The following is a 21631-nucleotide window of genomic DNA, read 5'->3' as shown; positions in this document are numbered from 1 at the left end:
GTGTGCCTTCTGAGGTTGCTATTCAAGATGAGATATTTAAATTTGCAACATGGCTTTGGCTGGTAATTTGTACCAATGTGATGTTCCATGGCACAAGCACTGCTTTTAGCATCTTCCTATGAATGTAAGTACATTACACAGCTACTTTGTACACAGGCTAATGGCAAATTTTATGTACCTACTGCAAGTGGTTTTTTTTGTTTGTTTGTTTTTAACCTTGTTTGGTAATGGTAGCTCTCTCATGGTGTGGACAGGTCACTTGATGCTGAACTTTCCAATTAAGCTGCTGTTTCAGTTGTAATTCTATTCATCTGAAGGGACAGAGGAAGAATCTGCCTATATAGATATATTTCATAGGTTTATTTTCTACATCAGTGGCTTAAAAGGTAGGTATATAATGATAGAGTCCCTCACATAACCTTACTGTGAGTGCATGCTGGCCGAACTTTGTGAGGAAGAAGCAAGCATGACAATTAACTAGCAGCCCTTTGAAAGGGCAGATTTCTTTTTTTGTCCACCGCCCCTCCTCCAACAAAATTAGGTGTTAATCAGGAGAAGCAAGCAAATAAATCAATGCAAGCGTGGGTTGTTATTTAAGTGGAAATGCAACTTACCTCTGCTGTGTGTTACAGCATGTACTGCTTGGTGTTTATTTTTCTAGTATGTTGCTTCCCTTAGTCATCCAGCAGCATTTTGCAATGTGATTATGCAGTGTGGGAACATAAGAGGCAAACAATAAATGAGACTTTTAAAAAAAGCATTTGTTTTCTGCCTTATTGAAGCACTTAGTTGGGGAAATGTGGATCTTTTGGAAAATACTTTAAGCAGGAAAAGATTTTGAATTTGTTTAACAGAAAATATTGTATTTTCAATAGATCTGGAAACAAGATCTGCACACTTGGAAGGACGTAGACTGGTGTGATGAACTACTTAAAACCTAGTTTTACAGATTTGATTCCAAATCTTGTGATTGTTACGCTGATGTATTGAAGTCTGTAGCTGTGCCACTGAAGTTCTTATTGGTATTGCAGAGATTCACATTGCTGTTGGAGATGCTGAGCTCATTACATGACTGACTGGCAGCCCATCTTAGTTATTTTTAGCAAGATTTTATTTTATTTTATTTTATTTATTTTATTTTATTTTGCCATAAGGTTCACTGAATGTTTTAAGAGTTTGGTATCAGGGTTACAAGGTAGAAGGGCAACTTTTAGCTACTTTCTGCTCCAGAAAATTCTTGGGAGTATATATATAAAATGTTAAGTTGGGGAAATAGCATTTTGATTTCCTGTAGCACTACTCTTAATTCAGGAAATAATTGCTCCAACAATGAATGGCAAAAATTATACCACATTTCTGCTATGTTGTTGATGAAAGGCTTTGTCTTAGATGGTGAAGAGAACCTCAGCAACCTTTAAGCAAATCATAGCACATGTTTTTGGAGGAGCTTGGTTGCCAGGCATTGCTTCTGAACAAAGGGAAAAGAAATGTTTTTGTGTTTGGCTTTTTTTTTTTTTTTTTTTTTTTAATGTGGTGAAATGGTTTCATAGGTGATACTCATTTCTAGTCCATGCTGTGAAGAACACCGTAAATAATTGGAAATTATTAGGAGGTTGTGTGATTTTTGTGTTGCATCCAAATCTGTTTTCTTTCTGGAAGATTAGGTCATCTCCTCAATCACAGTTATTTCCTCAGTACAACTTATTTGAGATAGAAGCGCATTCTCTGTCTGAGAAGAGGGGAGAAAGAATAGCCTTTAACATACGATAAACTACAGGTTAATTGTTGGTGTTCACAGAAAGCATTAAAAAATATTACATACACAGTTCCAAAGGCACCCTGGTCTTGCTATTTTGATACGTAAGAAATGTTTGCAAAGAAAAGGATGGGCAAGATGACCAAAAATTAAAGGAAGAACACTGAAATAAAGTGGGATGATTGTAGGAATACAAATTCTCTAATGAACTGAGTTGGTTGGTAGGATCTGACCCAAATCTGAAAAGGAAAGCAGGTGGTACTTTTAACATAAGCTTTAAAGAAGCAACTGTGAACTCAGTACAGTGCATTTAGGGTTATAAATCATGAGATCTTTCAGCGATCAGGAATAAGTTCTTGAGAAACGGGACAAACAGTAAATGTGAAAGGTCGTGAGAGCAAGTGGGGACAAGATGATGAAATGTAAGCTTCAGAAAGCAGAATCAGCAAAGGGATGTGTATAGTTCAAAATAGTTCATCAATGTGCTGGATTTAAGTAGTAGGAAGAGATAGCCCTGTTATTCAGTGAAGAAACTCCTTGGATAACGCATTTGAACTTGATCCATTTTGAAGAATTACAGTAGTCAAGTATAAATTGTGTCTGAGAAAGGAGGTAAAATTCATTTTTAAGACTAAATTAGACAAAGGAGAGTCAGACAGGTAAGAGACCTGAAAATGATCTTCACAGCCTTGGTGTTTGTGAAATTGAACTTCTCTTGAACTCTGGCAGTTATTGCTGGTCAGCTGCTGCCTGCAACTGTGCCCATGCAACAGTTCAAGAACCACATCCACCTGCTTTGTGCATCATAGAATCACAGAATGGTCTGGGTTGAAAAGGACCACAATGATCATCCAGTTCCAACCCCCTGCTATGTGCAGGGTCACCAACCACCAGACCAGGCTGCCCAGAGCCACATCCAGCCTGGCCTTGAATGCCTCCAGAGATGGGGCATCCACAGCCTCCTTGAGCAACCTGTTCCAGTGTGTCATTAATCTCTGTGAAAAACTTCCTCCTAATGCCTAACCTAAACCTCCCCTGTCTCAGTTTAAAGGCATTTCCCCTTGTCCTATCACTATCCACTCAAGTAGGCAGTCATTCCCCCTCCTGTTCATTGTCTCCTTTCAAGTATTGGAAAGCCACAATGAGGTCTCCCCAGAGCATTCTCTTCTCCAAAAATTACCAGTCTCAATCATTTTTAACTGTAAAATATGGTTGTGAATACACAGAAGATAACTGCTATACTCAGCAGTCACGTAGGACACAAACTTTGCAAAGGGCCAAATCAGTTTTTAATGGACCTGATATGGGTCTCATATTTACACAGTATTTCTTCATGCCTGCAGCTTATGGTAGGTTACAGTTAGCCGATATGATTGAACAGATGTACATACCTGGATATCTTCCTCAGCTGGTATATCAAATTTGCCTCTTGGTTGTGGGATAGGAGGAAATATTCTTTTTGAACTGCAATACCTTTGGATAGAAAATGGGATGGTAAATAAAATGCTAGTGGCACAACAGTAAATTTTGTGTTGAACCTTAAGAGTGCGATTTATTGCCTAATAGATTGCTAAGTGAGAAGAAGGAAAAGGCTTTGAATGTTGACTGAGGATTAACTGTTTTTACACTGCTCCATTGGGTAACTCAGCTTACTCTGTGACTGAAGTTACAGTAAATGATTTATTAAACAAGACTTAACCCACTTGACACAAATATCCTCTACCACTAAAGAAGTTTGATCAAAGTAAGGACGCATTCATCTGTCTCAATTCCCTGTTGTCTGGTGCTGTGTGAAGTCAGTGATTTTAAAATAATGTGAAATGCTTTGAAATAAAGACGAAAAATGTTTTTCTGTAGGATCTGATGGAACGATTCACTAAGTCTAACAATTTGTCCCCCCATAGTGTGCCATACTGCCATCCAAAACCATACTGCTGGTAATCCTGAATTACATTGATCAGATAGATTGATGAGATTCTTCAAGGTTGCGCAGGTAGGAGGGATGTTTCATCAGAATTCCTATGTTAAGAAGGTTGGTTTACCTCTTGCAAAGGCAGTAATGGAGCAGCGTCACTAGGGTTGTTCCGAGTGCTATCAGAACTAAAATCACATAAATAAAGTAATCTTTCTCTTCACCTGAAACATATCAGAGAGAAATGTCAGTGGTCTGCCAGAAAGTGTTAGCTCCGATTGCACCTGAACTTCTTAGTCATCCAAAGGATTTCCATTTGGTATCTTACAGATCTTTGTTCAAAAGTTCAGGTGCATTAAATGTACCTTGGAACATTCTGAATGTTTAAAGTGCAGAGAAAAATAAAAAATCCCGACTGTGAGGAGAACCAGAATGAAAAGTTGGGATAGAGGTGGGACTGTTAAAGGAACGTCAAAGAAGCAGGGAGTAGGAAGATTCAGAAGGAAGAAGAGGAATTTGAGCGTGCACTGAAGCACTGGAACAGGTTGCCCGAAGAGGCTGTGGATGCCCCATCCCTGGAGGCATTCAAGGCCAGGCTGGATGTGGCTCTGGGCAGCCTGGTCTGCTGGTTGGCGACCCTGCACATAGCAGGGGGTTGGAACTGGATGATCACTGTGGTTCTTTTCAACTCAGACCATTCTGTGATTCTATGAATTTGAAGATTTAAGGGGACTTTCAGAACTTCTGACGGAAAACAGTTTGGGTACACCTCAGCTGCTTTCTGTGCTCCTGCTGTCTCAGTCACAGCTGCCATCACAAGCACAGTTACTCATGGGCTTCCAGCATCTGTTGCCATAGGATTTGAGCACTTCATCTACATTAATCATTTCTATCCTGCTCTTTACATGTCACTGAATGAGAATTAAGGTTTTATTCTTATCCATGAGTGTGAGAGAGAAGAGTTTGCAAACACATTAATAAAGAAAAAATCCCCAAACCCATCCTAGATTACAAGAATATTTCAGTCTTACCAAACTCTATAGGGTTACTCCATTCCCCCCACTTTCTGTTTACAGAACATCTTCTTTTTCCACGTGCTCTGATTTTCAGAATGCTTTTTTTTTCTGCGTTGTAACTTTTGAATTCGTATTTGTTTTCAGTTACCTGCAATCAGAGTTAGAATCTGTATTTCACTCCATCAGCAACTATTAATAAAATTTGAGTTATAATTTCCTGATACGGATTCTGTAAATGAAACTTATTTTTATGACTTTGCAGGTAAAGGGTTAGATGATCTTTCCCCCAAATTTCAAACCCTGGTACCCATTAGTTCATCCTACCATTGACTGTTTTGGAATTTAAAGATGTTTTTTGGAATTTGTTGGTGCTTAAATTTATTCTGTTAAGGATATCTTGTTTTCTTTGTCACGTATATATCCTAAAAAATATAAAACAGGACAGAAAGCTGAAACTGGAGAAGCAAATCATGCAAAGACTTCTCCAAATAGAGTCTCTTCTTGTCAAATGGAATTGATGCCTTTGAGACAATCCAACACCAAGTATGGATTGCCAGGCCTTGTGGTGCTTAATGCAAAGCCTGGAGGCAGTTGAGGATGCTTGCAAGGCCGAGAGCTGCCCATTTGCAAGGGTTTCACTCGTTTTGAATATCTTGAAGCTTATACATGATGCTGCCATGGGAAAATATACTCCTAATTTCTTATGTTGATGAAAAAACTACCGTTCCAGGGACATCTATATTCTATATTACAGTGTTTACATGATAAACAGGGCAAAAGTACAAATTTGTTGAGATAAGAATACTTACGATTACAGGAGGATCCTTTTTCTCTTCTGGGATCTTGTACTGCAAAGCAAAGACAAACTCAATTTTTTGTTGTTGTTGTTTTCTTGCCAAATAATCATATATTTCTCCCTCTATTCTTCCCTGTTTTTCGCTTATAATTTCAAAGTGAAATTCAGATGGAGATTCAACCCCAGTAACATCCCAAAATATAGCACTTTATTCAGAGTTTTGTCTTCCTCTGTTTCATTTTGGTGAAGAGCTGGAACAGGCTGCCCAGAGAGGTTGTGGGTGCCCCATCCCTGGAGGTGTTCAAGGCCAGATTGGATGGGGCTCTGGGCAGCCTGGTCTAGTATTAAATGGGGAGGTTGGTGGCTCTGCATGTGGCAAAGGAGCTGGCTATTCATGATCCTTGAAGTCCCTTCCAACCCTGGCCATTCTGTGATTCTGTGATTTTAGGAAAGGAAAAAAATAAATGATGTCAGTGGCTGTGAGCTGTACGTGCTTCTATACAATGCACACTCCCATCCAGCAGATATATATCTGAATTATCTAAGAAAAAAAAAATCCTCTAAAGAAGCAGTTCTGGAGGCTATAACTTCGCAATAGGTTGGTAACACAGAGCACAAAACTGATATGAACCACAAATTTATTTTCCTTCCAATTGAACTTTGATGGACATAGAATATTAAGGTTGGAAAAGACCTCCAAGATCATCCAGTCCAACCATCCATCTACCACCAATATTTCCCCACTAAACCATGTTCCTTAGTACAGCATAGAAGGCACATGAAGGATAAGCAGGTGATCCAAGACAGCCACCACAGCTTTACCTAGGGAAGGCTATGCCTGCCCAATCTGGTGGCCTTCTATGATGGAATGATGGCCTTGGTGGACAAAGGGAAGGTGACCAATGTCATTTACATGGAGTTATGCAAGGCCTTTGACGTGGTCCCACACCACATACTTATCTATAAATTGGAGAGATACGGATTTGAGGGGTAGACTTTTTTGTGGATAAGGAATAGGATGGATGGTCACAATCAGAGGGTTGCGGTGAATGGCACTATGTCCAGGTGGAGGCCAGTGACAAGTAGTGTCCCCCAGGGGTCTGTCTTGGGACTGGTGCTCTTCAACATCTTCATCAATGACATCAATAATGAGCTTAAGTGCACCCTCCACAAGTTTGCCAATGGAACCAAGCTGAGTGGTTTGATAGACATGTTATAAGGAAGGGATACCATTCAGAGGGACCTCGACAAACTTGAAACGTGGGTCTGTGTGAACCTAATGAGGTTCAACTTAGCGAAGTGCAAGGTTTTGCACTTGGTCAGAGTAATCCCAGACATGCACATGGACTGGGAGAAGAACTTGAGAGTAGTCCTGCAGAGAAGGACCTGGGGGTTCTGGTGGATGAAAAACTGAACATGAGCCAGCAGTGTGCTCTTGCAGCTAGGGAGGCCAGTGGTATCTGGGGCTCCATCAGAAGAGGAGTGGATAGCAGGGACAGGGAGGTGATTGTCCTTCTCTATTCTGCCCTCATGAGGCCCCATCTGGACTACTGTGTCCAGGTCTGGGGCTCCTACTACAGGAAAGATTTGGAGCTGTTGGAGAGGGTCCAGAGGGCTGGAGCACCTTCCCTATGAAGACAGGCTGAGGAATCTGGGCTTGTTCAGCCTGGAGAAGAGAAGGCTATGATAAGACCTCATTGCTGCCCTCCAGTATTTAAAAGGAGCTTGTATAAAGGAGTGGAATCAACTTTTTTTACTAGGGTAGACAGTGAAAGGACAAAGGGAAATGGTTTCAAGCTTAAGGAGGGAAGGCTTAGATTGGATGTCAGGGGGAAGTCCTTTACAGAGAGAGTGATGAGGTCCTAGAACAGGCTGCCCAGAGAGGTTGTGGAAGCTCTATCCACGGAGGTGTTCATGACCAGGTTGGATGGAGCCCTGAGCAACCTGGTCTAGTATTAGACATGGAAGATGGTGGCCTTGCCTATGGCAGGGGGGTTGGACATTGATGATCCTTGGGGTCCCTTCCAACCCAAAGCCATTCTGTGATTGTATGATTTTTTTATCTAAACATTCCTTGAACACCTCCAGTGACACAACCACCTCCCTGGACAGCCTATTCCAGCAGCTGACCACTCTTTTGGAGAAGAAATTTTCCCTAATATCCAAACTGAACCTCCCCTGGCACAACTTCATGCTATGACCTCTTGTCCTATTGCTAGTCAACTGGGAGAAGAGTCCAGCCCCCACCTTGACATCAGAGTGATTCATATTCAAAATCACTGTGAATATTTACTTACACATTCAATGCAATCAAAATTTAATTAACAAGAAAAAAAAAAGTATTAATGCGGACTGAAGAACCCTAACCTTTTGAAATATTTAATATGAAATGCATAGGTGTAAAAATTAGCAAGCACTATCACCAGCAGTGGTTGCGGTAAGGATTCCAGAAAAGATGGTATCCAGGAAATATTTACATGTAATGTCAGTGGGACAGCTGGCATTATGAAAAAGGAAAATGTTATTGGAAGGAATGTCTCATTTCAGAAAATAAACCTGTTGTGTATAATGCATTATAAAGATTAGTATTTCCCCATTATTCATTGTCAGATGAGCTTTCTTGATCTAGGACATGGATGGAAATCATCGGTCTGCTGTAGACAAGGAGGGTTTTACTGAGCTGCCTTCACTTAGCCTTCTAGTGCCTCTTACAGCTGCTGCATAGTATTTTGCCTGGCCTCAGATGGCCCCTCCAGAATGTGTCTTACCTTCTGTCACCATGTGGGTATCCCTGGTACCTCCACTCACCCAGTGCCTGATTTAGTGAGTAGCAGCCCACAGAAGGGAGGTTGGAACTACGTCATTTTAGAGGTCGTTCCAACCCAAAGCATTCTATGAATCTGTGATTCTCTTATTCTATGATATATTAGTTTGAAAAAAAGTCAGAAGCAGTGTAGGCTGCAAGACTGGAGCAGTAGAACATGCCACAGCTTATCAGATAGAAGCCAATAAACTGAGAACAGAAATTTGCATGTTCTTTAGCTAGATATGGTGCCAAATGCAAGCCAGTACATTGTTTTTACCTTTGTTTGTATGTTTATTTCATACTCAAAACAGTCTGCGTTTTCCACATGACTTAGAAGGGGTTGTTGCCATGTAATTATGCAACCTCCTGGATTGCTAGTACAGTTGGCAGTGACGTTCAGTGGAGGAGGGAGTCTTTCTGGAATGAAATGAAATTCACGATCAATAATCAACTACAACTCACGTGTTCCTAGCAAAATGTACGTGAAGCTGAGGCAACTAGTTCAGCTGTATGCTGATGGTAGAAGAGAATGTTATCTATCTGCTAAATACAGTAGGTAAAACACAGTATGAAAACTAGAGACTAAGATGCTACAACTATTGAACATCTGTCTTACATCTACAAAACTTCTGGATGTCTGAAGGTGTCTCAAATGGCAATAGAGGCAAGGTTTTAGGCAACTGGATCCTGCCCGAAATCTCTATCAGAACTTAAACTTGTGGGTACTCACTTATTTAGTTAATACAGTCTTAATTTTCCAGTTGAATCCTCCCTCTGGTTTAAGGCACCATGTCCTTGCGGTTCTCATAGAGATGTGGAATTGCTGAGTTGGAGAAATAAGCCCACAGGAAAGCTGCCCTCAGAACATTTTTCACAATTGTTTCTCACCTCTTCAATCCTAAGGAATTGTTTACACTGTTCCCCAAGCTGTTACTTCAGACACTCTGCCTTTGTTCATTTTAGTTAATTTCAGGAATGCTATCTTTTCAGCTAACTGGAATCAAGTTTGTACTACTGTATAGAGTCCTATAACAGCTGCACTCAGTTGTTTTATTCTCTTTCTTTTTTTTCCTTCAGAGAAAAATTCCTGGCTTTGTTTGTTTGTTTGTTTTTCTTTTGGGTCAGCAATAATAAAAGTGCCTACTTACCAATTGTGTATAGTTTTGTATAATTATCATAAAACTGGATCAGGAAGGCTTTGTGGGATCCATTTACCAGGAAATAAGTAGTTTTATCTTTAATTGTCACATTTTGGAATTTACATCCCACGTTTCTGTCATTTTCATCTTTAATGTAAAGTTCACATTCTGTCTGGTCATCATCTCTATAGGTAACATAATGGATATATAACAAGGAGTTTTAGTTAAATGTAGGCATAGTGATGTGTTGAGAATTCGGACTACCCAAAACTCAAGAAGACCTACTCACCTCGAGTTCTGCCAGTAGAGAAAATATTGAGTATCTCCTGGAGCATTCCTGCCTGCCTGCCAAGTGCAGTTCATGAGGGAAATGTCATAAATCACACAGGAGAAGTTCTCAATGGCTGACCCATTAATGCCTGCAAACACAGCAATGTCCATTATGAGGAAAAAATGTGTGGACTGCTCCATGCTGGAGAATCATGGCAGCAGACAACTTTTCTGGGTTTCTGTAAGGCTTTTGGTACTGTCCCTCATGACATCATTCTGAACTAGTTGTCCAACCCTGAGGCAAACAAGTTCATACTAAACTGGGAGTTGTACTGGATCAACAGCAGAGTTCAAATGGTTGTAGTGAATGGACTATCTCTGGCTGACAGCCATTCATTGGCAGTGGTCCCTCAATTCTAGGGACAGTTCTGTTCAACTTTTATATCAGTGTTCTGGAAGCTGGAGTGGAAAGTCTCCTCAGCAGATTTGCTCACAATACTGAACTGCGAGGCGCTGCTGACTTCCTGGAGGACAAAAGGCCACGCAGGGGGGTCTAGACACATTGGAGTGTTGGCCAATCATCACTGGCATGAAGTTCAGTAAAGTCAAATGCTGTGTGCTGCATCTGATACAGAGCAATGCCAGACACAGGCGCAGACTGGGAGAGGAGTGGCTGGAGGGCAGCTTAGCAGGGAGGGACTTGTGGGCTCTGGTGACAGCATCTCAGCATGAGCCAGCAGCATGCTCTGGCAGCCAAGAGGGCAAACTGCACTGTGAGGTACATTAAACAGAGCATGGCCAGCTGGTCAAAAGAGGTGATTATCCCTCTGTATTTAGCACTGGTGTGGCCTCATCTCAAACTCTGCATGCATTTCTGGGCTCCACAACATAACATGGACTTTCAGAAACTTGGAAGTGCCCAGAGGAGGGCACCAAAGCTAAGAAGGCTAACGGCATGTCCTATGAGGAGAGGCTGAGAGTTAGACGTAAAGTAGTAGGGAGTGGAATTTGATTTTTGTGGGTCCTTTCCAAAGTATCTCCTCTCCTCTCCTCTCCTCTCCTCTCCTCTCCTCTCCTCTCCTCTCCTCTCCTCTCCTCTCCTCTCCTCTCCTCTCCTCTCCTCTCCTCTCCTCTCCTCTCCTCTCCTCTCCTCTCCTCTCCTCTCCTCTCCTCTCCTCTCCTCTCCTCTCCTCTCCTCTCCTCTCCTCTCCTCTCCTCTCCTCTCCTCTCCTCTCCTCTCCTCTCCTCTCCTCTCCTCTCCTCTCCTCTCCTCTCCTCTCCTCTCCTCTCCTCTCCTCTCCTCTCCTCTCCTCTCCTCTCCTCTCCTCTCCTCTCCTCCCCTCTCCTCCCCTCTCCTCCCCTCCCCTCTCCTCCCCTCTCCTCCCCTCTACACCCTTCCCTTCCCTCAGGTGAAGGCACCTGAGAAGCATGGGAGTCCCCTTGGAAAACCTGCATGCCTGGACCTGAGGTCCAGATGGGGAGGAGTATTTGAAGGGCAGTGCCCTTGGTTGTATTTTTTAGGACACTGTGAAAAAGTCTCCTTTGTGGAATCCCTAAGAAAAGTTGAACTACTTAATCTTATCATTTTTTCCAAGTCTGAAATAACCCAGCTACATGCGGCTGCAGAAGCACTAGTGTCTTTGCCAGAACAATTACTTGAATCACCCTGAAACCACTGTAAGTTAACAGCATTTTGGAGCCCTAGCAAGAAAAGGAATAATACAGTTATTGATACATTTTTTGTAACACCTCTATTGCAGAACTGCAGAATGGTCAGTTAGAGAACAAATGGCTTCAACAGACTTAAAAAGACAAATATTTCAAATAGAAAAATAATATTTAACTACTGTTTAAGGAACTGTTTCCTATGGTATTATTTACCTTCAAAAGATTGTAAAAGGAGAAAACCACAAGCATTACCTTCAGGGAAAAATGGACAAATTTTTGAGATGTTTGTCTTTGGTACTGTAATGGTGAAGGCTGCTCCTCTGTACAGAGGCACGCTATCTTCTACTTCAAACCTGCATGATTTGTTCTTCACCTAAAAAATAACATGTACATATTTTGCTTCTCTGATTTTCCTCTGCCATTTTAGATAGTGCTGGATCTGAAAGGACCAGTCAGCAATAAATCCAATGGCCAAAATTTAGTGTGTTTATGTAGAATCATAGAATCAAGTTTGGAACGACTCCTTACATCATCAAGCCCAACCTCAACCCACCCCCACCATGCTCACTGACCACATCCCTCAGTGCCACATCCACACGGTTCTTCAACACCTCCAGGGACGGTGACTCCACCACCTCCCTGGGCAGCCTGTTCCAATGCCTCAAATGCCTGTGGCTGTTTTATGCTCTTCTTTACAAATGGAGGATGATCTAGAATGAAACTGAGTAATTGAAAGCACAACTACTCAAAGAGTTTTCTACACCATCATATGACAATTAAGGAAGGCTAATATTAACCCAAAGACGTAAGAGAAGACGCTGAATCAACAGGAGAACCAAAATGAAATTAAATCAGAGGATCCTGGTTAAACAAAAATCTTCATCTGATCTCCATGGGGTTAAGAAAGATATCTATGGCATTAAATTTAAAATCTTCAGTGACAGCATGGTGTATTATGGTAGTACATATTTCCAATTAAGCTTCTGCTTTGCTGTTCTAAATAAGCTGTCTCTCTGTCTCTTCCTCTCCGCAACAATCTCCTTAACTTTTCTGTTAGGATAGCATGAGCTTATAACAAAATGTGTCCTAGAGGCTTGTTCACCGAGAAATAGGTGAAGAACTTGAGACATTGAAAATCCATTACATCATTTGGAATATTCACTTTTCAGCTGAAGGATCTGCATCCCTCTAAATTCTCCAGGTATCTCTCTTCGTCTCACACCTGAGACAAAGAGCAGCTACATTCCCATTCATGCTTCAGCACAGCTGCAGTTCAGGCTATCACCTCCCTTTCTCTTGGGTGACTGAATCTCACTTCTGTGCTTCTTTTGGGAAGCTTCTTTCACATCAAATACACCCTAGCATCAGCAATAGCTTTTCATAGATCAAGATGTAGACTGCAAACAGTCACAGATTTTAAAGCCAACTGATGCAATTTTTTTTTCAAGGTAAATGAAATCTGTAAGAGGTAAACAGAAAATGTGCAGTAAATTATCTCAATGAACAGAATGTTTACCTTCATTTCTCTGAGTTTGAAGTTTGCAGCCATGGTACACTTGTAACTGGAGAAGTTCTTGCTGCTTTGCCAGGACAGCTCCATTCTTCTCCGGTTCAATGTCAAGTTTGAGATAGGCAATTCTTGTGTCCCTGCTGAAATGGTTACAGGATAAGTTCAAATTAGAATATGGTGTTGCTATTGTTAAATACAGAGTATAGTATATTTCAGGCCTAAATTCACTATTACCAGCTGAATTTCAAATAACTCTAATAATGAGGAATTAAACACCATTCCTCGGACTACATAAAAATATACTTACACCCCATACACTGAAGGTCAGCATGCAAAGGACAAAATAGCATCATGCACCAACAAATCATGCATGTGAGTCCAAGAGCGCGAAACATCTTTTCTTCTCTGTAAAGATACAATGAAGCCTTCAGGGGCAAAAATAAAATAAAAATTTTAAACAAAAGAAAATCACATCAAAGTGCATTTTTTTTTTTGCTCCAAATCTTCATTTTCTCATGACAAGAGCAAAAAAATCTATTTAATTCACCCCTGGAACATATTCTTCAGAAAAGCTGAGCTGTGCTTCCGAATTTCTGGTAAGCACCTATTCTTTAAAAGATCTGAGGTAAGCTCACTATTATACTATTATCTACTGCAAGACAGCAGTTTGAGATGGAGAGGCCACTAACTCTCGTTACTATACATCCATTCGTTGACAGTGCAGGGACCATGACTTAGGATTACTGTTCTTTACATCCTTTCAGATATTTGTCCTAACCATCAAAAATCTAAGTGTTCTTGCTTTCTGATCCTGTGAACAGCCCTGCCAAATTTACAAGAGAATCAAAGAGTCACAGAATCATTAAGATTGAAAAAGACCTCTAAGATCATCTCGATCCATTGCCCCATTCCCACGATGCTTACTAACCACACTCCTCAGTGCCACATCCATACATTTCCTGAACATCTCCAGGATAATATAGAATGAAGGATTAAGGTTGGAAAGACTTCTCAGATCATCAAGTCCAACCCCAATCCACCCCCACCATGCCCAGTGATCATGTCCCTCAGTGCCACATCCACATGGTTCTTGAACACCTACAGGCACAGTGACTCTACTACCTCCCTTAACAGCCTGTGGCACTGCCACGTTATGTGGTGCTCCATTTTCTGCTGCAGAATGACCATTTAGTTTGGCTTTCAATTCTTTGGTGAAGGCATCTTTTCGGAAGTGGGCAGTTTGGTTTTCAGCACTGTCAGGCTGTGGGTGACTCACTTCTCCAGGAGTGCCCTGTTAAACCAAGCATCAGCACCAAGTTCAAAGCTTGTTTCTCTTCCTGTTATCTTAGCTGTGCATGGAAAACACCATGAGCTCTGACTTGTTCACGCAAAGCAGGAGGAAAAAAATCTCAATATCTGCCAGGTCTTAGCAGGAATTAAATACTGACCTACTTTTCTTAGCACTGACAAGTGTACAGTTTTGCTTAAAAAGAATTTGAGGCTGATTTCAAATGTTCATTATAGCAAAACATTAACAGTGTTTGAAACAGACTTGTCCACCCCACAGCCCATGGGCCACATGCAGCCCTGGGCAGCTAGTAGTGTGGTCCCACAAAATTATAAACTTTATTACTATTGTGTGATTTTTAATAACATTTTTCATGAATTCATTGAGCTTAGCTCAAATGCCAACTGTGTAGGCAACAATGGAATGCTGTGGAGACACATGCAGTGCAGTGCTAGTTGCACCTCTTGTGCCCTCCACACACATTAAGCTGAATTGATGTCTTGTGCATTACACTGTACACGTGTTTGTGTTGCTTGGTGAGTAAGATGCAATGATTGTCAACAATATTTCAACCCACCTACACATATGTATGTCTGTGGAGATATATGGGTTTTTTTTTTGTTATTAAGTGCCTATGTAAATTTTCTTATTTGTTATTAAACTTGGACTTGTGTTACTTCATAACATCACTCATTCACTGAGGAAGAAATATCCAACTTCTCAAAAAGCTCACAAAAATATAAAATAATTTTAGATAGATTCCTAATGAGTTTTGTGATATGTATTTGATTTGTGTTTCACAAAATCAAGGTCAAATATCACACTAGTTGTATTTTTTTTGTTGCCCTCCTTTTTATGTTTTAATTTTATCTATATATATATATATGAAGTTTTGTTACACATATACATTAACTATATTATATATTGTATATGTGAACAAAGGTAAACCTAAAGGTTGGACAACCATGGCTTAAAAGCATTTCCCTAAGTTACTTCTCATTCTTTTTTTAGAGGCAAAGTGATTGTTACCATCCCTCAAATTGTTCAAGAAATGTTTAGATGTTGTACTAAGGGACATGGTTTAATGTAGAAATATTGTTGTTAGGTGAACAGATGGAATGGATGATCTTCAAAATCTTTTACAATCTTAATGATTCTAAGATTCTATGACTCTGTCACTTCCAGCATTATTTACTATCACCTTTTCTTCTTTCCTTTTCTGACCACATACCAGCTTAGGAAAGTTTTCCATTCAGAAAAGTGCCCTAGATACTGGAATTCTGATGAGCCTTACCACATTCCATTTGACTATGGATAACCTTAGATACAGCTGCTTTTCTATTCTCCTGAGCATGCCAAATAGAAGCATCCATCATAAACTTTATATTTCTATCAGTTTCTGACTAAACTGAATTAAATTCATTTATTTATTTTTTTAATGTGGTTCCTCGCTTTTCACCCCTTTTGACGGAGAACTGAGTGTACTAAACAATCCCATTTCTTAGGTGTAGTTTCCTGCATCCCACTATTAAACATGATGCATTTTTTCCTGTGCTTTCTTTGTTCCTTATTTCTTTTGGATCCAGAACTTGTTGAACTTTACTGTGGACATAAAGCATGAGTATGTATTCTTCATAATCAAAATTTGACGCTTCCTTACGGGACCATGTCTGTAACAATTTTGAACTAACAAATAAATTGATCCACAATTGAACTTTGACTAAAAATTACACTTAAGAAGTTGGGAAAGTGCTAAATCTGCTTCACTGATACCTAATCCAAAATTAGCAGACAGATATTTGCCTGAGTTAAAGACTCACATTTTTGAGATATGACCATTACATCAAGCTTTTTGTAAGTCATATGTTTTAAGTGATTTTCCCAACTTTTGTTTCTATCTTTAACGGATATACTTACAAATTTCTCATAAATGACAGAGAAAGGTGACTCCTGATTTGAGAACGCCTTTATTTTTCAATCAGACTTGTTTATCAATGTAATTATATTCTAATTTTTGTAATAATTTCATGCAGTGTTCCTGTGTTGAATCCAGCTGCTTATTACCCCTTTGCTTATTCTCCCCTTAAGGCTATTTTTGACACTATGACTCTATGTCTTAAGGAACAATTTAATAATAAACAGTACACAGCCTTTCTGGTCCTCTGAACCTATGAATTTTGTTCCATAAGCTGTAAATATCTTCCAGAACCTTATTCAGTCTTTGTGTGGTATTCGGACTAATTTTCCCAGAAGAAACAGTATTACCTTAATGATCCTTTTCAAAGAATTCCTCAAAGGACATGAGATATCCTTTTTCTCGGGCTAATTGTAGGACTATTTGGTAAATACAGGAAAGGGGGGGGGGGGGGGGGAGGGGGGGGGAGGGGAAGAGGGAGGACACTTGCTAATAGTCTGTTAATTGCCTGTTTTTTTCCATTAACCGTTTTGGGCATTTCAGAAGAACAGATTAAGACTGGTTCCATTTGTGGTTTAAGCAAAAATCCAGTCTGATCCAAGCAAGCTGGAGTTTTGAATGTGTTTGAAGGGCTTCTCACACTTCCTGGAAATGGCTCAACATGGCCAATCTGTTAGAATCTTCAGAAGTAGAGACAGGATAGGACACTGTGCTGGTGCATCAGCAGATAGAGTCTTCATGGTAGCGTGACACTTTCCTGCTTATCTCTTCAGCATCAGACTTTTCTTTCTAAGTTGTTCTGCAACAGTGAGGATGTGGCCACAGCTGCTGGGAAGTGATACTGAAGAATCTTAAGTATAAGCATACAGAGGACTGGTACTGAAATGTTCTATGAGATATTGGTCTCAACAGTTATTTTACTTTCCCATGTTCTCAGTAATCTCCACAGGAATGTACACAGGGATGTCAAGACCTCCTGTTATTCTCTACTCTTTTCCTATAACCATATTTTTCTGCATTTTACGTCCTTAGTTCAGTCACTTAGTCTTTTCTTGTTCTTTTCTTCATTCTACCCTGACTTTCGGGTGTTTGTTTTCCTATTCCCTCTAAAATGTCTGCTCACCTTTCCTTTATTGTCTTTACTTCATTCTTGTCATCTCCTTCTGTTTGGTCTCATGACTACCCTGCTTTCCATAGGTCCATACTACTAATTCTCTATTTTCTAGAGGAAATGCTAATCTGGAGCACTGCCAAATGAGTCATCTACTGCTCAGAGATTGCTGGCACTGTTGTGTCCAGGCTCTGGGCATGTCATTGGGCTTGCAGTAGGAATAGCAGGAACTGCAAGTGTTCTTCTTTAGAAGAAATGATCTTTTTCATTGACAGAGCACTGAAGAACTTTGCTTCCCAATGCATTTATGTTTCACAGTTGACTGACTTTTAAAGAACTTACACAAGAAATCATTGTTGTGTACTTTTTTCTTCTCCCATTGCCCTAACTGAATGCACCAACAAATAGCTAGGTCTCCTGAATTTTCTCTGGGCTGCATTCAGGGCAAGGGATAGAGGAGCTGCAGAATGACCTAATTCCTTTGCTTTATTCTTTCATTCCTTCTGCCTGGAAGTCAAGCCAGCATCACATCTCAAGGAGCCTTGTACCTCTAGGACCACTACCCTTTCCCAGACTGATCTTTTGCGGACGGTTAAACTTTCTGCTCTGAACAGATCTCACTATTGAAGGTGTCAGAAGGAAGGTGTAGTTATGCCAAAACAACTAGGAGTGTTATCTGAAGGATCACACAAACAGAAACAAAAATACGCTTGTGTAAGTAGCGTTTCCTCATGTTTTTCCTTTTTCTTTTCCTTTTTTCTCTTTTCCTGGCCATCTTCGCAAGTGTCTTGGCCTCTCAGCATGTAGTTATGCTGCTATATGGAGGAGAGATGCAGAGGGAACTCAAGAACATGATGCCTACACTCTCACTTATTAGTTTAGCTCTCTCCAAGGCAGATCTGCTCTTAAGCTAATCTATCCACCCAAGCTAAGTGGACATAAACTAGCTGGTGCTACTTGATTGGAGTCATGAAGAGTCCTAGCTTTCTTTTATTTAGTGGCATGCACATAGAATCTATATTTAATTTTTCACTAGGAAAATTTTGTCAAGGAAAACATCTAAATTACTGCTAAGCTTATTATCTAATGTTACCAGATGTATGACGTGTATTACTCAGCAACAGTGATCATATCCCTCGAAGACAGACAGTTTTACTGTGTGACAGTGAATGTGAGTATGTTTGATCTTTTGTAGCAAGGCGTGGGCAAACAGTAAGCTCTGGAGTGACTTCTGTATCGGAGTTCCAGAAGAAAAATATGTTCACATTTAGAAATTATAGCATATCTACAGTAGTTTTTACAGAGGCATCAATTAAATACTGACTTAAACACTTTATTTTCTTATCCTCTTTTTTTGGCATGTTCTTTTCTCTCAAGCTGTGAGTGTAGGATATTACCAGTAAAAGCCACCTGTAACCAAGCTTTCTTGATTCTAACTCCTAGCTTTGCCACTTTGTGGTTTTCTTTTCTTGAGTGGCTGTGGGAAAGTTACTCCTGCCCATGACACCCTTCAGTAAATGAAAATGTGAATTTTACTCATAGAGTGATGTGAACATAAAATGATGTTTTTACACTGCAGTCAAACCAAAGCTTATATTTCACAGGCAAATGGAGATCACCATTAAGTGTACCAGGAGGCGTATAAATTAGCATAGGAAAAATCCGGCAATGTCTAACAGGCAATTAAGTATTTAGCTCATATTGATGCCTAAATGTTGCCTTCCAAGAATCAATTCAACCTCTAGATAGTTTTTTTTCATTTTTGTATATGATATAAAACTGGGAGAAATTGTTGCTGTAGCACTATACTGTTTTGCTTCAGAGGGACCTGGATGGGCTGATAAAGATCTCATGAAGTCAAAGGGAAATGTGCACCTGCTGTTCTTGTTCCTCATGGGGAGGAATAATCCCAAGCACAACTGGAAAGCAGCCATGCAAAGAGAGTCCTTGGAGTCCTGGTAGAAATGAAGCTGAACATGAGTCAGCTATGTTCCCTTGCCACAAAGAAGGTTAATTGTAAACTGAGATGCATTAGGCAAAGTATTGCCAGCACACTGAGAAAGGTGATCATTCCCCTCCACTCAGCACTAGTGAGGCCACCCCTGGAGTCCTGTGTACAGCTGTGGGCTTTCTGATACAAGAGAGACACAGATACACTAAAGTGAGTCAAGCAAACAATCACAAAAACAGTTAAAGAAATAGAACAGCTTTCATAAAAAGGAGAGCTGGAGAGAATTGGAACTGCTCAGCTTGGTGAGAGGAAGTCTCAAGGGAACCTTATTCATTTGCATAAGGTAACTTGGGGGGAATAAGGAAGATGGAGCCAGACTTTTCTCAGTGGTGCCTGGTGACCAGACAAAAGGCAATGGGCACAAACTAAAAGAAAGGACATTCCATTAAAAGATAAGAAAACATTTTTTTTCTTCAAAGGTAGATACACACTGTCACAACTACTAAGAGAGGTTGTGGAATCTTCAGTCTTGGAGATACTCCAAACTTGACAGGACACAGCCCTGTGCAAAACTGCTGTAGCTGACAGTTCTGGACAGGGAGTGGGATTCACCAGCTTCCATAGATGCCTTCCATCTATGCATGATCTTATGATTAATTTTTTTTTACAAGAAATAGAAATCCGAATATCCCCAAGGATGCAGAAAATGTATATATATATATTTTCAGTTATTGCAAAATAAATGTCAGATAATGAAAGTCAAATAGAGCAACAGACATCATAGGTATTTCATAAACTTTGAATCCTGGAGAAAGTACAAGTATTTTGCCTGGACTTTCTAAAGCAGGAAGCTAATCCAGATTTCATATATGTTCTAGTATAAGTGGATCTAGCTTAATCCTTAGCAAATGTTTATATTCTCACATTTTTTATATTGTGGCAAAAGAAAAAAGCAATCGATGACACAAAGACACATACCTCCTTCTGGAAAAACCCTCCTCCTCTATTTTGTTTGATTTTGGATCAGAGCAGCAAAAGCACTTAAGCTTGCAAGGGTTTAGATCTGTCAATTTTTTTTTTACAGTACACCACTACTTAATAGCAAATTCTGCAAACCAGAAAGTTACTCAGATTATCATTTCCCCTACAGCTTTTCAACTTCCTTAAATTTCCTAATTTGCAGATGCTAATGATTTCACATGAACTGATCACACAACTAACTCTTCCTTCCTGCTATGCTGTATAAACTAAACAGTCACAGTATGCAGAATCATTATAAAGTAATGCATAAACACACAGTGGTCATGAACATATTCATAGAAGTACCCCTCTTACAAATAAAGGCATTTTCATAAATAATATGTTTTGGAAATGAATAATTGCAGTTACGTTACACTGATTTCAATTTTATACAACTAGTCAACGCTTGAAGTTCTTACAGCATGACCATTTAATTTTATCAAGACCCAAATGGCTATACGGAATGTTGAGTTTCTAAAAGGCTTTGCAGTCATAAAAATATGAAAAGCTAAATCATCATGTTTGCTATAGTTGTCAGCAACTTCAGCTGTGGCTTTAGGTCACACTGAGTATTAGCCACTTCCTACTTTGTTTTACATGATATGTGATATACATAGAAGTAGCTTGCTGTTCTTCAGCAAGACTTTATTTCTTGTTTTCAAGTATTCACAGACAGAATGATTTGAATTACTCTTTACCTTTCACCCCTAATATAGGCACAAGAACAGAAAAGAGAATTCCCTGAGCTTCTTAGGAGTGGGGAAGGGTCCTTAGCAGTTAGTCTGTTAGAGGAAAAATTATTTCTAACCCTGCTTTCCTTGAACCAGAATCTCTCACTTTATTATTATTTTCTTGTGTTTTTTTTGAGGTCCACCAATATCGAATTACTTCACAGATATTTCAAATTCTAAATGCCTTTGTTTTTCAATCCACACTGCTCTGTCTTGCTCAACATCAGCCAAGGATACTTCTCAAAAGGGTATGTTAATATTTTCTTAAAATCTTGATTTTATGACTGAAAGAAAACTATGTAAAGATAAAGTGAGGAATACTGAGAGAAGAGTGTATGTGTTTCAGCTAAATATTCTGGTCTCTCAAGCAACATTCCTAGTGTTGACTCAGTCCTTGTCATCTTTTCAGCACCTTGGGAAGAGGATTGGCATGTTCCATTTTCCATCCTCTCTGGACTTGCTTCTCATCCTGTCTGTTTCTGGGTTTATTCTGACAGTGGGAGCTAAAATAGCTCAATGCTGTTCAATTTCTTTCTTCCCAAGATATGTTCAGGACAAGTATATCAGTACTGTTTTCTGCTGGTTGAGAACCAGCCCTGTGAGAGACTCTGGGGAGGGTTTGGGCCTGAGCATGCTCTCAATAGATGGCTTTTACCTAGGAACAGGAGAGGAGGAACAAGCACTGGAAAGGGTTGAGGAAGAGGAAGGTCTGAAGGACAGAACCTATGAGAAGTAAGACAAG

At 40.0% G+C, this 21631-nt stretch overlaps 1 protein-coding gene across 1 annotated transcript; it reads right to left on the bottom strand.

The window, feature by feature from the left end:
* Positions 1 to 1660: 1660 nt before the first annotated feature.
* On the bottom strand, positions 1661 to 13268 carry LOC306946638 (granulocyte-macrophage colony-stimulating factor receptor subunit alpha-like; the record flags this gene model as incomplete). Its single annotated transcript, XM_079535730.1, has 11 exons — positions 1661 to 1729; positions 3148 to 3229; positions 3799 to 3892; positions 4700 to 4832; positions 5494 to 5532; positions 8564 to 8703; positions 9435 to 9610; positions 9715 to 9844; positions 11616 to 11736; positions 12880 to 13013; positions 13181 to 13268. 11 exons carry the CDS (start codon positions 13266 to 13268, stop codon positions 1661 to 1663), a joined length of 1206 nt encoding a protein of 401 aa, XP_079391856.1.
* Positions 13269 to 21631: the final 8363 nt, after the last annotated feature.

Source organism: Tetrao urogallus, assembly GCF_951394365.1.
Source record: "Tetrao urogallus genome assembly, chromosome: 1".
Classification (NCBI taxonomy): domain Eukaryota; kingdom Metazoa; phylum Chordata; class Aves; order Galliformes; family Phasianidae; genus Tetrao; species Tetrao urogallus.
The sequence above is the reverse complement of the archived record's forward strand: the minus strand, read 5'-3'. Positions and strand labels throughout refer to the sequence as shown.